We start from the raw sequence: 16,484 nt of genomic DNA on the forward strand, positions 1-16,484 counted from the left end.
TGAGGCTTCAACAGCACGTGGACCACAAGCATGCCATGAGATGGCTCCCCTGAGCAGCCTCTGACCTCTTAGGGCCTCTTGGGTGAGAGCTGCAAGTCTCCCTCAGGGGCCAGAGGGAGCCCAAGGAAACTGAGACTTGTGTCTCCCCCTGCCTGGGCTGCAGGTCCAGGTGACTCCTGGGGCAGTTCTAGTGGGTCTGTCTTTATAGCATCCTCTTCCACGTGGTACCCAGAGAGCCAGCAAACACAGCCGCAGGCAGTGCAGGAGGCACCCAGCCCAGCAAGCCGGGAAGGGGAGTGGACGCAGATCCTTTTAAGTATCTGTAGGTGAGTAGCTACCTTGCTAGCTTAGAAAGTCAGAACCTGCCAAGTCTGCCTACTGGAGGTGAAAAGCACTTTCCTCCAGACAATGCCCAGTGGTTCCCTGGTAAATACTACACACAAAACGTGAGATCAGAGCCCAGGCTGCGGGGCTGTGGTTATTCAGCACATCCAAGGGCCTCACTGGAGCATAAACTCCAGGGGTGTTCTCCAGGGCGAGGTAATGGATACGCCTCTCATTACAGCCTCTGAGCCTAGTGGGGTGGTACACAGTAGATGCTCAAAAGGTGCAGTTCAAAGGATGGACACAGCACACCAGGCAACCTTTCTTCTAACCCTCATGGCTACTCCGTAAGCTAGATCATCATCATTCCCATTTTACCGACAAGGAAACTGAGACTCAGAGATGCAGGGACTTTTCCTGAGGTCACAGCCAGGGCTTGGCACAGCAGACTCTGACTGGTTCCACTACCTCCAAGGCACACTCCTTAGTGAGTGACCGAGGGAGCTGGTCTCTTTGTGGGTGAGGAGCACATAGAAGGGAGCCCTGGGCTCAGGCCCCAGCAGAACCAGGACTGGCTGCTCTCCCAAGGTGGGCAAAGAAAACCCAGCAGAAAGAACCAGCCTGAACTGCTAAGAAGACACACATTTAATCACGCTGGACAAGCAGGGCAGGGGCAAACTGGGCTGCGGGTGGCCGTATAGCACCAGCCTTGACGGCACTGGGTCAGGCCCCGCCGCCATCGCCCAGCCACGTGGCCACGGCTCCCTTGGCTCTAAGCACCAGAGACCATCACCCGGGCCAGCTGTGCCCCGGAGTCCGCACAAGCACCAATGGGCCGAGGCCATTTCCCTCTGCGGAGAGGTTCAGGCCACCTGGGGTCGGGGGAGAGAAAGGCTGGGGGCCACCAGGCTGTCCTCCCTGAGAGGGGGAGGGGACAGAAGCCCTGATGTCCCTCATTCTGCCTCAGCCTCTCCCAGCACCTACCTCCCTTGGCATCATGGCTCAGAGGAGAAGCCCCCTGACTGACCCAGAACATTGCTCACTTTGGTTCCCCAGACCTGCTGGGGGTCCAAAGCCCGGGGCCTCCCGTCCTGGCTCATTGCCCAGCAGCGTCTGTCACAACAGCAGAGGCCAGAGGAGGTTCTGCTGGGCAGGAGTTGCCCACCAGGGCCTCAGCACCTTAATAGAGCCCAGAGAGCCGGGGGCACCGGGCTGGCGAGAGGGGCCACGGAGGTCAGAGCACCTGGGGACAGACGTCAGTGTCTGACACTGGCCAGGAGCCTGGGAGAACTGAGGCCCAAGCAACTTTGGCAGGGTGGGCTGAGCACTGCCCTGATGGCGTCCAGGGAGCGGGGCAGGGAGGGCATGTGCTGAGGAGGGTAGGAGCCAGGTGGGGAGAAACGGGTCTAGGCTCCCTTCTCCAGGGGCCCCCTACCTCAAAATGTCCCCAAGCCCCTGGGTCCTCTCCTCACAACACCCTTGCCCTGACTGAGGCCCCTCTGGGTTTGCTTTAATGACAGGCATTGGGCAGAAAAGCAAGGAATGGGCAGGGGGTACCATCCCCCACCTCGGGTACCCTATGCCACCAGCCTTGGGGACTGGTGGGTAACGAGTGGCCACAGTGCCTGAGAGCCCAGAACACAGACTTATGTGATCAGAGCCCCACGTGTTTCCTTGGGTCTAGTTTCAGAATCCTCTGTGCGTCCCCACCCTGGCTGGACTGGGTGCCCACTGACGGCAGGGCCTGTGACGGATTCACCTCAGCCTTCCCGGAACCTGGCACCGAGTGAGGGCTCGGTGAGTGTCTGACGACTGAATAAATGAACCATGACTACACAAGTGAGGGTGCAGACGGGAGTGAGACGAGAAGGGGGAAGGGGCAAGAGACCAGAGGAGGGGGTGTCCCAGAGGGATGAGAGAATTTCAGGGTGTTTGGAAGATTCCAGAATGTTCAGAAAGTACTAGAATGTTGTGAAAGTTATAGGACTTGGTTACTCGAGTGGTGTCGGGTGACCAGCAGCACCAGCGTCACCCCGGAAATTAGAAATGCAGAACCCTGGGCCCACTGCATGCTTGCTGAGTCGAATCTGCATTTTAGCACAGTCCCTGGGTGATGCATACGCACATTCGAGTTTGAGAGGTGCTGGTCTAAAGGGTTGGGAAAGTTCTAGAAGAATTAGGTTAGGAGGTTTCTTAAAATTCATCCAAGAGAGGAGAGAGGCAGAAACAGCCTGAGAGGGGTGATGGAGGGAAGGAAAGAAGAGGAAGGCTGCCCAGAATGTCAGGTCCTGCGGCCCACTTTACAGATGTGCAAACTGAGGCCCTGCAGGGGACAGACCTGCCCGCAGCCACCCCCAACCCGAGCTGCCCCGCTGGAGGCACTAATCGTCCTCGGGCTTGATGAGGTGGCCGCTGAAGGTGATGTAGGTGTCAATGTCGTCGCTGTAGACGGCGTTCTCACGCTCGCGCTTGAAGAGCCGCGCCCAGACGCGGTCGCCGGGCGCCAGGGCCAGCATCACGCTCTGGCTCTGCATGATGCTGCGGTCGCTGGGCTGTGCGTACAAGATGACGGCCGCCTCCTCGTTGTGCACGACGTGCACGTAGGTCTCCTTGAAGTTCCAGCTGTGCACATTGAGGCTGAAGAAGTAGAGGCCACGCAGGGGGGCGATGAAGTGGCCAGCAGCCAGGTCGAAGTGCCCGTCTGGGTTCACGAAGACCGTGTCGAAGAGCAGCGGCTGGAAGCCCTCACTGCTGTGCAGGGCCGTCTTGCGGCCCACGGAGAAGGCCGAGAAGCGCCTCTGGCATGGGCCACCGGGGCTGCCCGCCTGCCCCTTGGCGCCCTTGGTGCCCTGGGGGCCGCGCTCCCCCCGGGGGCCCTCCCTGCCCAGCTTCCCAGGCGTACCCAGCAGGCCTCGGTCCCCTTTGTCACCTGTGGGTAAAAGAAGGAGAGACGTCAGGACAGCCACCCAGGCCTGCACTGAGGAGGCTCCTGCGCGTGTTTGCAGAAGGCTCTGCCCCCTCCCAGAGAAGGCAGGCTAGAGGAGGAGCCAGCACTCACTGAGCACTGACTACATGCCAGGCAACGCTGCCTGGACGCCCCTCTGAAGGACACTCCGTGTCCACCTCCACTCACAGAGATGTGAAGGGACTCGCCCGGGTCACACAGCTCAGAAGCAGGGGAGGCAGGACTCCAATTGCAGTCTGTCGCCACACCGGCCTGCTTCCTCCCTTCTGAGACCAGACCCGGCTCTGGGGGGGTCACTGCACCCAACAGGGCTCCAGGAGGATGTGGTGTGGACGCACCTGGCGTCTCCAGCCCAGAGAAGGAATCACCTGGACAGAATCGTCCAGATTTGGAGCCAGGCAGCCCTTGGTGGGTGTTACTGCCTCTCTATGACCAGGGGCATTCGTGGTTGGGGTCTTGGGATTTTTGGGTCTGTATCTTGAAGAGGATAATGTCCACCTCACGGGGGCGTTCACGAGCCCTATGGGAAAGCTCTCAGCCTACTCTGAAGATAGGAGGTGGGCTGGTTCGCTCAGCACTGCCCAGCCTGGCTCCATGGGCCCTTGGCTATGGCAGCATCTGCCCTCATCCCCAGGCAGGCACACCTCTGCCTAGCCCCTGTTCCAGGCTGACCTTGAACGCAAGACAAGCAGGTGACCACCGACTTCTTGAGGGACCAGATCCCAAATAGTCCCCTGCTGCCTGTCACAGTGCCCGAAATCATACCCTCAGCCAGGTCCCTTTGAACAAACTGGACGGCCTTGTGTTTTCCTGAGGTCCCCTATGACCATGGCAATAGTGCTGGGAAGAGGGGAGGAAAGGGCAGGCAGGAGGGCGCAGGCCCTCGGAGGAGAAGCCTGGAGGGAAGCAGGGAGGAGGGAGTCCATGGCTCTGGGGAGGTCTTCCTCAGTGGCCTCATGGGCCAACTAACAAACGCATCACATGCATTGCACTTCACAGTCTGCAGAGCATTTGCTTTGCCCCAGCCCTGAGGGAGGGGGTAAAGGGGGGTGTAGGAGGGGGTTCCCTTCTCCTTTTTACAAATGAGTCAGTCAGTGGGCCCAGGGAGGGAGAGACCAGCCAGCCTCACACAGCAAGGGAGCTGAAGAGCTGGGCTGGGACCTGGGACTCCTGACGCCATCCAGGTGTCTTCTGCCCCTACAGACTGCCCGCTCGCCCGGCAGGCAGCTAGCCTGGTCCAGGAAAGGTGACAGGGAGTTTTAAGGAGGATTGTGAGTGGGAAACACTGTCAGCATCCAGGCACCTGATCAACCTCACATGGGGGTTCTTCTGGCCTCAGGGAAGCTGTGATATGTGAGGCAGTGGGGAAAGATGGGGAGAGGAAGGGAGGTGTCCTCACCCACAAAATCCAAAGGCTGGAGGGTCTCAGATGCCAGCTGACCCCTGGTTGTGGGATGAGGACCTCAGGGACAAATCCTAGCTCTGCCCCTGACAGCCATGTGACTCCAGGAGAGCTCCCCACCTCTCAGAGGCTCAGTTTCCCCATCGGCAAAGTGGGAGGAATGACGTACCAACGTTACAGGGTTGTTCTGAGCAAAGATGGAGGTTAAGGATGTCACAGGCCTGGCTCCAGGACCAGCCAGCCATTCACAGCCCCTGACAGCAGAAGTAGCTTCCTTCAGGTCTGGTTTTAGATGACAGGGACCCCGCTCTCACCTGGATAGTCCAAGAGACCCCCGCATGTCTCCCTACTTCACTCTTGTCCCCCATCACCTACCATGAGAAATTAGAGGGATCCATTTGAAATCTAAGTTGGGTCAGGTCCCGCCTCTGCTCAAATCCTTCCCTGCTCCCCATCTCACTCAGAGGAGAAGCCCAAGTCTGATCTGGCCCCTGTTTTGTCTTTAACTTCAGCTCCTCCCCTTGCCCCCTGCTCCTTCAACAGATCAGATCCACTCCTGCCCCAGGGCCTTTGCACTTGCTCTTCACTCTGCCTGGAATGCTCTTCCCCAGATATCCATGTGGCTTCTCCCCCACTTTCTCAGTGAGGCCTACACTGACCACCCCATTTAATAGGCAACCTGACCCCCACACACCCACCTTCCCAACGCCCCTTACCCTGCTCCACCTCCTCACTTCCATAGCATTTATCACCATCCAACAATCCATCTCATTAACTTGGGTAGTATGTTTATCGCTTACTGTTTGCCTCTCTGACTAGAACATCTCTATCTAGTTTGTCCACGCTCCATCCCAGAATTCAGAACAGTCCTGGCCCACAGTGGGGACTCACTAAATGTGTGAATGAAAGAAAGGGTCTGGGACAGTCTTCTGTCCTGGTTTCTCCTGCTCCCTCCACCTCACCTCCCCCAGCCCAGGAAGAGATCCCCATACCCTCCCAGTCCCTGGCCAGGCCAGGCCAGTCCAGCCTGAGCCCCGGATGGGTCCTCACCCTTCAGGATGGTGATGTTAATGTAGGGCCTGACCTCAGGCAACACGTACTGAAGGGTGGATGGAGATGCCGAGGATGCATCTGCAGCATCAGCGAGGACCAGGGGGTCCTCAGAGTCACAGCACCGTCGACAGTTCCCAGAGGAACTCAAGGCCACGGCTTCCCCAGCAGTGGGCTCCTCAGTGGGGATCCCAGACACTGAGGGAGGGAGCAGGAGCAGTGCCCAGAGGAGGCCCAGGGCAGCTATCCCCATGGCGACCTGGCAGGGAAGGAGGGACAGAAATACATTGAACTTAACAACTACACTCTGCCGATGCCCGATGCCGACGGTAGATGACGCAACCCGCAGCACAAGTGCATTCCTGACATAGCTTGGGGAGGGAGCACTTGAGCCCCATTTAATAGACAGGAAGACTGAGGCTTACCCAGGGAAGCAAGTTCTCCAAGGTCACAAAGAGACTTACTGTAGTGCAGGACCTGGAGGCTGTATCCTGGAATCCAGACCCTGGGAGTTTCTGCCACATGTGGGCCCGTGAAGGAGGATCCCCTCCTGACCACCACCACCCACCGAGGAGAGCGGCAGCCAGACGCAGATGAGCATCCCAAGAGGCCGTTGCTGGGGCGGGTGAGGAAGATGCCCAGCTGCCAATGAGACTATAAAATGCTCTTCTCACCCTCCCAACCTCCCTCTGGCTTGTTTGCTTGCCATTGACTCCATCCAGTGTCCCTGGAGTGCAAGGTAGAAGGCGGCACTAACTTGGGCTGGACAAGATAGAAACAAACAAAAGAAGTCCCTGCAGGAATGCAACACTGAAGGTGTGTAACTGGGGTCAGCGCACCTCCTCGTCCAGCATATTTGGGCAGTCAACAACCTACACAACTCAGCCTTACACAGGAAGCCCTTCAGGGACCGAGCAGGAGAGCGTCAAGTCATTGGAAGGTGGTTATGTCAATCATCCTAGGCCTGCCAATCAGCTGCCAAGGTGGTAAATTGGAACTAAGGGGCCAGATCCAGGAGGTCGGGGAAAATTCAAAAGAAACAGGGAAGGCCAAGAGTCTCTGAGGATCTGTCTTTGGCCTTGGCCAAGAAGGGATCCAGAGTTCCAGAAGAAGGGCAGGAAGTAGACTGGACAGCAGCAACTGGAGACAGGCCGGGCTGGGTGGGCAGGAAGCCAGGCAAAGAGCCTTTGAGGTGGTGGCAGTCTTTGGGGGCTGGCACCTGAGTTATCGCAGGATCAGAAACTCGGCTCTTGAAACCAGACTGGGTTTTACACTTCTGGCGTTTCTTCTGTTTATTTCCTTTTTGTTCTCCTTTAACATTTAGTACAATTCAAAAATATTTTTCTGTGGTTAATACAGGTAGATAAGGTAAAATTATTTTTTTTTAAATGCCATTCTATCCTAACCTGAGCACTGGGGTTAAGCGCTGAGTTTTTAAGGGGCAGGAGCCCTCCCCCAACACCCTCCTTCCTCCCCACTCCCTGAGGCTGCGGTAGCAGCAGGAGAAGGGAGGGGTGGGCGGGCAGCCTGCAGAGCCATCACCCCTCTCCTGGAGGTGACCGGTCCCAAGCTCCTCTATGCCCCTTCCCCACACACACACCCTGCACCGGTCTGGTTTCCTAGTTCTGCTCAATAAAGCAGGTCAAATCCTCAGAGGTCAACTCCCCTCTGTCAGAAATGATCACCCTTAACTTTTATTTGTAAATTACACATCCCAGTGGTTTTCGGAAGAGCAAAATGCCCTCTTTTTCCTGGCCGTAGATGTGACCTCATGGGAAAAGGTGAGGCTTTAGAGTTAGACCTGAGATCCCAGCAGAGTTTACAAGCTGTGTGACTTAAGGCTAGTGGCTTAACCTCTCTGAGCTTCCTGCTCCGTGACACTTACTGGAAGGAGACAACACCGTCTCCCAACCAAGCTGTTTGGGAGGATTTAAATGCAGGGGAAATGCCTGACTTGTAAAAGACTCAATAAAAAGTTTGTTCCTTTCTCTGCTGCCCAACTTGACCTCTTCCCAGGGCCTGCCTGAGATAGGAGGACTTCTCCCAGAGCACTGGCATGGTTTGGGGACATTTCTTTCGGCCCAGCCTGCTGGGAATCAAAAGATCTATGACACAGAACTGTGACCTGGGGCTGGTGGGTTGGGGGAAGGGGAGTGCAGGAAGCAGGAAGCAAAGCAGCCTTTAACAAAAGTAATAATAACCACAGCCACGGGTCACTGACTGGCCTCTGGGGATGGGGGGGGGGATGTGTGTCGGGCAGAGATCAAGTGTGCAGGACCATGCCACAACGGGGGTGATTTGGGGGTCCCGCCTGCCTCCACTAGGGAGCTGGGACCTCTGTGGGGTGGGGGGAGAGCCAGGCGCTGCTGAGCTGAGTTGGTTTGTGTCCAGGCAGGGGTGGGCACAAGCCGGGAGCAGCGGAGGGCAGCCCTTCACCAGGGCTAAGGTCCCAGCCACAGGAGGGAATTGGGAGGGGAGAGCCTAGAGGGGCTGACCGAGGTCAAAGGGAGAGAGTGGGGTCCAAGATGTATCCAGGAAGAGAGGGCGAAGGAGAAGAATTCCAGGCTCTGACCCCAACCCCCTCGGCCCTGCTGGAAAATGTTGCAGGACCTCGCATCACTCACCCAGTGTCCTGCAGCCTCCAACAGCAGCTCATGGACCCCGGGCCTCTGGGCGGCCTCTGGTTCCTTGGTCCATGTCTGCAATAATAACTTGTTGCTGGCCCAGACCCCCAGGCCCGGCTGTCTAGCTGGCTGAGGAGGGACAGAGAGAGGGATGGAGACAGAGTGGAGGGAGGGAGGTAGGGAGGGCGGAGGGAGCGGGCTGAGCTGGCTTCCCGCTTCCCCTCCTCCCTGCTCCCTCCCCTCCAGCCTCTGGGTTCTTCGGAGATAAAGGGAACTATGGATTTCCTTTGCTTAACTCTTTGGTGGTCCAAGAGGGTCCTGTTTAATAGAGACCCAATCAAGTCAGGAAGAGGTCTGAGGCTGATGTGGGGGCTGGGAAATTGAGCCAAGAAGGGAGAAGAGCAGGAGCCCCGTAAGTTGCTCAGGAAGGAGGCAGTGCTGGGGGGGGGGGGTGGCCTCCAGCCTAAGCTGCAGAACACCAAGCCCAGTAGCCTGAGTTTCAAATCCTGGCACTGGCACCCACTGGCCTGTCCCTTCTCTGTCCCTTCTCCTTCAGACCCTAGTTGTCTATACAACTCCAGCCTCCAGCCCCATCCATGCACAAGGGGAGGCTTAGTAAATGTGTGTTGAGTGAGGGCATTATCTTCTCGGGTATCTGTTACGTAAGGGTGGCGGCCTGGGCAACACTTCCACCCCCAAGGGACACCAAAGTCCTCCTCCTCCTCTGCCTGGGATTTTGCCAGGATGAACCATCTTCCTAGCCTTCTAGAGCCAATCCCCCTGCAGAAATGACCCCCAAGAAGTTCACAGGAGAGCAGCCCATACAGATGCCCCCGGGGCCCAGGGCAGGGTGCTGCCTTAGTCTCCTTCTGGTTAGGCTGCAGGAAGTTTTGCAAAGGCGGCAGCCCGGGTTCCCTGGGGTCAGAGACCTCTGGGCAGAGGCTCTTTCAAATGTCCCTCACCCTCCAGCCCCCTCTCTTTCTGCATTTGTTGCACATTTACCACCCAGCTCAGGCTTTATCTTTGCAGGGGCTTCTGGTACCCCAAGGGTATCTACTATCCTTTATTTCTACTAATCTTACCCCCGCCTTGGGAAAGGAAGCTAGGGTGGAGCTGATGTGACTTGCCCAGGGTCACACAGTGAAGAGGAACCACGACCCTACAGAACGGAAGTGCCCTCCACCCCAGCAGAGTTCCCACGATGGCACAACTGGGCATGGTTCGGGGCAAAGGCTGCAGTTCAGGGTCCATCCCCTGGGCAACAAGAGGTGGTGACATTTTCACCCTCCGGAGGCACAGGAGTGCAGAGACCTCAGGGGGATTTATTGAAATCTGGGTCTTTGGGCATTAAACCCCAGTCCTAACTCACAGCTGGGCCAAGTGCGGAGGGTGTAACAGCCCTGGCTGGGTGACCTTGACCAGCTCTCCTCTCTGCACTTCTGTTTTCCTTTTAGTTTGGGGGATAATCATACAGCAGAATATCCAGACCTGGAAAATCCCTTCGAGATGATCTAATCCAATTCCTTAATCTGTCCCACAGGGACGCTGTGATCCAGGAGGGCAAATCTTTGGCCCCAGGTCACACAGCAGCCTGGAGTCCAAGCTGGGATGAGAGCCAGGATCTCCCAACTTCTTGCTTTGTGTTGTTTCTGCTTCCCAAGCCCACTGAGATTCCCCGAGGCCTATTTTAGGAGTCCCAGAGGAAAGCAGCTGAAAGGACCATGGTCGCTGGGAAAACTCTCAGGTCCACACTGGCTGTGCCCTCTCTGTGGCCTGGCCCCAGGCAGCATTCCCAGGGCACAGCGCCAGCAGAGGGAGGGAGGCAAGGGGAGCCACCTTCCCCACCCTCCCCTGGCTGCTGCCACCAGAGGGAAAAGGGCTGAGTCAGCAGCATCGGAGGGGACACAGCTCCTGGCTGTATTTGAGCCATCTGGCTTAGTAAGCCTAGCATTGGAGAAAAAGGGAAGGGAAGGGAATATGGGTGGGGGAATAGGAGAAGCAGGGTGGGGACACAGGAATGGTTTGGTCCAAGGCTTACTGTGTGCCGGCAACGTGCTCCACGTTCAACAGCCCCTCTGCAGAGAAGGCCACTCAGACCACTTAGCAAGTGAGGAGGCTGAGACCTGGAAAGCACACGATTCTCACCAGGTTCTAAAGCCAGCAGCTCCTTTGATTTCCAGCCACATCAATCCCCCAGGAAAGGGCCCCCTTCCCGCCTTGGTCCAAGGCAGCTGACGGGAAAGGCCAGACAAGAGAGCCGGGCTCAGGAATATTATACAGTACTTTAATAGTTTCCCTCCCACTCTCCTCACCATACCAAAGCTCCTCCACTGGTGCATCATTTGTACATCATCCCTTGGTCTCCCAGCCATTCTGAGGATCTCCCCAGCAGGCCTGCCAGGTAGCTTGGAGACAGAGCCCTAGGCTTGGGGCAGACAAAACTGGGTTACGTCTCAGTTCCACCTCCTTCTAGCTGTGTGACCTTGGGCAAGTCTCCCTACCTCTGAGCTTTGGTGTCCCTGGGCAGAGGGACATGCGGAGGACAAGACCATCCGAGCGGCCTGGTGCGATATCCAGTGTTGGTACTCTACACTGGCCGCTAATCAGTGCTTCTCCCTGGCTAAACCCTGAACACGGTGATGAATACGAGCTCATTCTCCTCCTGCACACAGATGATGAAGATGCATAGATTCACTGACTCCCAGAACCAAGCTCAGTAGCCACATCCACCTTCCCACCCAGGGCTGGGAAGAAGGTATGAAGATAATGACATTTAGTCAGTGCTTACAAAGAGCCAAGAACCCTTCGTGTGTTTAAAAAGTAAAATGTGTGCCTGTCAAAAAGTGAGACAGAACAGAAAACATGATTCCGGAGTCAGAGATGCAAGCTGTGAACAGCAAGTCACAGATCTAATTGTTCAAGGACAGTCACCAACTAAGACACTAAACAAAGGAAACAGTGAGCGCCACCTACTGGGGAGAGCCATTCGCGCCTGGCACCCACCCCATCCCACCCGCAGCTTGTGATGCTCCCGCCTCCCCCCCCCCCCCCTTCTTAGGGAACTAAGCAGGTAGGGAAAGGAGGAGGAGGAGGCTGAAGGGCCCACTGAGACGCGCCACGGGCTGGCTGGAGCGCCCATTCTCTCACTGCTTTCTCCAAACCCCACTCCCGGCAAAGAGGGCAGAGGGTCCAACAGAACTCTCCCTTTCCCAAGGAGCTAGCTCATTTGGCTTCCTAATTCTGCGGAGCCCCTCCCTTCCACTAGCTAGGTGACCCTGGGTGACCTTCGCTCTCTGGGCTCAATTTCTCCTTCCTGGTCTTTCTGCAACCCATGTCTGTTCCTAAAGTGCTAATGCAAGTTGGGCGAGTATGCAAGTTGGGCGAGTTTAATCCCACTTTACAGAAGAGAAAGTTGAATCCCCAAGAGGCCCAGAGAAGGAAAGAACCAGGGCCATCACAGTTCCCCCGGACTCTGACGATGACCCTGTTGTTACAGAGTGGGAAACTGAGGCTCAGGGAAAACAGGTGCAGCAACTGGCTCCCTCGCCATGGTCGACTAAGTGGCAGAGCCAGACGACAGGGTCCAAGGCACGCGGGATGCCACAGCCATCCTCTCCGCTTCTCTAGGCAGAGTAAGGGGAGCGACTCTCCCACCCCCAAGGCCGGGGAGCCCCTCCATCCCCACCCGTTTCGGCCTCAAGCCCTGGAAAAAGTCTGCCGCCCAGCCGCGGCCACTCTTGGCACGAGCCAGGGCCTAACTAGACCAAACCTCCGCCGCGGGGAAACCTGCCGGTGTCGGGGCGGAGGGGGCTGCTCGGCTCGGTCCTCCGCGCCTCTATCCCGGAAGCCGAACGCTAGAGGGGCGGGAGGAACCGCTGCGGCGCCGGGGCGGGGCCTCTGCGAGTCCGGCTCTCCGCAGAGCCGAGCAGAAGCGAACAAGGCCGAACTTGGCCGAGGAGAGCCGAGTCATGCCGAGGGTAGCCGAGCAGAGCCGAGTCCGGCAGAGCCCAGAGTGTAGGGCCGACCATAGCCGGGTCTGACCGAGTTTGATCCGAGTGGGGCCGAATAGAGCTGAGTCTGGCCCGAGCGGAGCTGCGGGAGGGCGCCAAGCGGAAAGGGGGAGGTCCCGCGGCGCCCCCTGCCGGACACAGAGCACCGCGCTGGCCTCGGCCAGAACCAACCCACCGCCTCCCCGACCTGCGACAGTCCTGTGAGAGAGGGCTACGGAGCCCATTTTATGGATGAGAAAACTGAGGCTTCAAGAGGTTTCGAGACTGGCCCAGAGCTAAGAAGTGGTGGCTGTGGGGTTCGAAACTGATTGTGTGGCAGAGAGCTCACATGCTACTGCCACGCACGTCAATGGACATTGTGTTTTTGCTTTGTTTTCCCCATAATTGCTGCCATTTATTATGTCCAGAGAGGAGGAGGGACCCGCCCTGTCTGAAGAGCCGCCCGCTCCGGAGCACAGAGATAACCCCTCCTCCAGACAGTGAAACCAAGCAGACTCTGGACACGTTGACCAAGGGCGGCAGGGCCTGCAATTCCCATGTGCAAATATTGACATATTTCCTGGTCATTAAAGCAGATGGCAGAATGGAGAGGCCATGTGCTACTGCAGGGTCATTTTCCTATCTGTTAGCAATATGGCCATAGAAGGCAGGAGCTCCTGGCTGTCTATAGGCTGTGTTCCTAGGGTATGCGAGCCAGGACCTGAGGTGTCTGGGACCCTGGAGGAGGCAAAGCGTGACCCCGGGCCCTTTCTTTGAGCCTGTGAAACAGTGGAGGCTGGCCTGCCCTCCATGAACGCATGTAGGCACGAGTGTGTCACTGTCATTCACCTCAGTGTGCACACCACCTTAGCCTGCCAGGAAAGCCTGTGCCGAGGCTGCAGGGCTCGCTGGAGGGTGGCGGGGCCTCTAGGAAACAACTGAGGTCCCCATGGGGTCTGGGCTGCCTCTCATGCCTGTGGAATTTTGCCCAAGGGCATCATCTGTCACCTTCAGTGGCCACCAAGGAGCTGGCACCAGTGGCCTCTAAGCTCTTCCCACTTCCAGAATAACTCCTTCCACCCTGGCCCTCATCCTTGTACTTTTTAAAAACTATAAACGTTGGACTGGGGGCTAGGAAAATGGGGCTCTTGGCCTTGCCTCTGGTGCTGTGACTCTGGGAAAATCACATGACCAACCCAGGCCTCACTGTCTTCAGCTGTAAAATGGGTATCAGAGCTGTTCTTAGTAGCTTGAACATCTCTCACGCCTCCTTTCTGGTGCACAACTCCAGTTTCCTCTTGGCACTCAGCTGGGCCGTCACCTCTCCCAGGGAGACCTCCACCCCTACCCATGGATGGATTCTTGCTTCTGTTAAATGTTTATTTAACATACAGCAGCTACGATGCACAGGGCACTGTTCTAAGCTCTTTAGAAGTATCAACTCATTTAAACCTCTTAACAATAGACATCTGCTCTCATCTTCATCTCAAGAGGAGGAAACAGGAACAGAAAGGTTAATGAACTGGCTCAAGATCAAACAGCTAGAGAATGGATGAGCCAGGATTCAAACCCAGGAAGTCCCAGATTCCAGGGGCTAAAGAACCACCTCTTTATCGCTTATCTTCAATGTGACTTCCTTCACCCCTGAAGACAGGCCTGGTACTTCTCTGCCTTCCTCTTTTTGCATTTGGCAGCTGTTCAGGAAACACTTGTTGAATGAAAGAATGAATGAATTTGTCCAAGGTCCTCTGGAGACCTAAGAGAGGAGGGGCTGTTGGCTTCATTTTGCAGGTGGGAATTGTATGCGTTTGCTAGGGCTGCCCGAACAAAGTGCAACAAACTAGACTGTTTAAACAAGAGAAATTAATTTGCTCATAGTGCTGGAGGCTGGAAGTCCAAGATCAAGGTGTCAGGCAAGGTTGCTTCTTTCTGAGGGCTGTGAGGAAGGGTCAGTTTCAGGCCTCTCTCCCAGTTTGGGATGGCTTGCTGGCCATCCTTAGCATCCCTTGGCTGGAAGCATCACCCCAGCGTTTTCTCTGTGTCCATGTCTGTGTCCAAATCTTTTCTTAAGAACACCAGTCACACCAGAAAAGTGGCCCACCCTACATACTCCAGGGTGACCTCGTCTTAACTACTTCCAACTGCAAGGACTCTATTTTCAGATAAGATCACATCCGGAGGTACTTCAACCTATGTTAGGACTTCAACCTATGAATTTGAGGGGCACACAATCCAATGCACAGCAGGAATTAACCTCCTAGGAGGTCCTGTCTGACACAGCTTCTGTCCTCAAACTGGGCCTCCCCTCTGCCTTTCTCCCTTTCCTTCCCCGCCTTCCTCCAGCCACAGGGCCATAGCACATATAGCCCCTTTGCCAGGCACTCCCAGGCTCACTCTGCTTTTGGTACCACTCCCACCATGGCCCCTCCCCAACGCTGTGCTCCCCTCAGAGCGCACTGCACCTCTGTCCCCGCCAGATAGTGATACATTTTACTTGTGGGGCTGCCTGTGAGCATCAGAAGCATGGGAACTGTGTCTGTTTCCGTCCACTGTGCTCCCAGCCCAGTGTCAGGGCCTTGCGCACAGTGGATGCTCGGTCATATCCTTGCTGTCTTAATGAAATTTGCCCAGAGAGGTCAAGTGAATGGTCAAGGCCGTGCGGTAGTTTCATGATAGAGATGGCGTAGGTCCCAGGCCTCCTGAGTTTAGCTCTCGTGACTTTTAGGGGATGCGTTTGCCCCATGGCCTTCCAGTTGATTCGCCAAGAGTCTCACCAGGGCCTGCCAGTGACGGTGGCACGGGGGGCATCCTGAGATCTTGGTGAGACCGTGCCTTGCAAGAGTCCAGGGAGAGCCCCTTTCATTACAGCCCGGGGTCCTCCCTGCCTTTAGATGCTTTCTTCTGTGTCTGGAGTCCTGTGGAGCCCAGGCTGTCTCCTCCCCATGGGACAATGGCCTGTCTCCCCCACTCTCTGGAGATGAGGTAGGCCTGAAGCCCTGGGACCTTGGCTTCTCCTAACCCAGGCCATACAGACTCCCAGCTCCTTTCCGCTAATGCTGAAGCAGATGCATTAAGTCCTGGTCCAGGGCCTGGTGGCCATGGGCTGTTGCCTGGCAACAGCCTCTGAGAGACAAGTTCAAGGGAAGGTGTTGGGTCTGAGCAACTCAGATGTCTGGAGAGAAGGAGTCAGTCAAGAAGGGTCATCACCACCCCTTCCTGCCTGCTCAGGCTCACAGCCCCAGAGCCTCCCCTCACCTCACAGCCCCTTCGGCTCCCATAATCCACATATTCCAACCCCAAACCCCCATCTAACTCCTTCCACTCCCCGATCCTCCCCCAAGTATTCAGGGTCACTACATTGCACAAATCCAAAGGTTAGAGTCACAGTGTGAAAATCTCCCCCTGGAATTGTGAAATGGAATTTCCCCCATTCGTTCATTTATTCCAAATACTCATATGAAGAGTCCCCAGCACTGCCAGGCCCTGGGAACCCAGATGCATTGGGCGCAGTCCTTGCCTGGAAGGACAAGTCTCGTGGGACACCCCCACACACAGGCACATGAGTGTGCACAGGCAGTGACACACGGTGAGGTGGGGAAGCGGGCGGGCCGTGGGATCCAGAGAGGGGACCTTGGCCCAGGCATGGCTCCCACGCCACCTCGGCTGCCAGCAGTCTCTCTGCTCCCACTCGGTGCATACCTGTCACACACACAGCAGGCCCTAGGTGTTACACGCCAGTACACGTTCACTCACGGGTATGTCTGAGATGCCCTGCACACCTACTATGTGCCCTGCACTGTGCTGAGACCCCCTCTCCCCAATCCTACTCTCATTGCTTCCTGGCTCATCTCTCCTTGCCATTGGGAGTCTGTCCCTGACCCAACCCCTACCCCACTGGTAAGGCCAAACTGTCCATCACAGTGTCCCACCTTCTCTCTGACTGGAAAGATGGGCACATGACCCACACCTGGCTAATCATGGCATTCTATCACCTTGTCTTTGGTGATTGGCCCAAGGGGCCATCATGTGACCCAGTTGGAGCCAATCAACTCTCTTCCATGAGATCTAATATTTGGACACAGGAAGAGAGAATATCTACGCTCTGGGATCCAGATCTGTAAGGATGTAGT

At 56.4% G+C, this 16,484-nt stretch overlaps 1 protein-coding gene across 5 annotated transcripts; it reads right to left on the reverse strand.

The window, feature by feature from the left end:
- Positions 1–951: 951 nt before the first annotated feature.
- C1QTNF6 (C1q and TNF related 6) lies at positions 952–12,230 on the reverse strand. Of its 5 annotated transcripts, none has more exons than XM_032492178.1 (4): positions 12,135–12,230; positions 8,366–8,494; positions 5,742–6,000; positions 952–3,253 (listed from the first exon to the last, which is right to left on the reverse strand). In XM_032492178.1, the coding sequence occupies exons 3-4, from the start codon at positions 5,992–5,994 to the stop codon at positions 2,706–2,708; spliced, it is 801 nt and encodes a 266-aa protein (XP_032348069.1). In that variant the 5' UTR covers positions 5,995–6,000; positions 8,366–8,494; positions 12,135–12,230; the 3' UTR covers positions 952–2,705. The 5 variants fall into 5 exon arrangements, with proteins under 5 accessions (XP_032348069.1, XP_032348070.1, XP_032348068.1 ...); XM_032492179.1 differs by lacking the exon at positions 12,135–12,230 and adding an exon at positions 10,404–11,352; XM_032492177.1 differs by lacking the exon at positions 12,135–12,230 and adding an exon at positions 10,404–11,352 and having other exon boundaries at positions 8,366–10,047.
- Positions 12,231–16,484: the final 4,254 nt, after the last annotated feature.

This window comes from Camelus ferus, chromosome 12, assembly GCF_009834535.1.
Source record: "Camelus ferus isolate YT-003-E chromosome 12, BCGSAC_Cfer_1.0, whole genome shotgun sequence".
NCBI lineage: Eukaryota > Metazoa > Chordata > Mammalia > Artiodactyla > Camelidae > Camelus > Camelus ferus.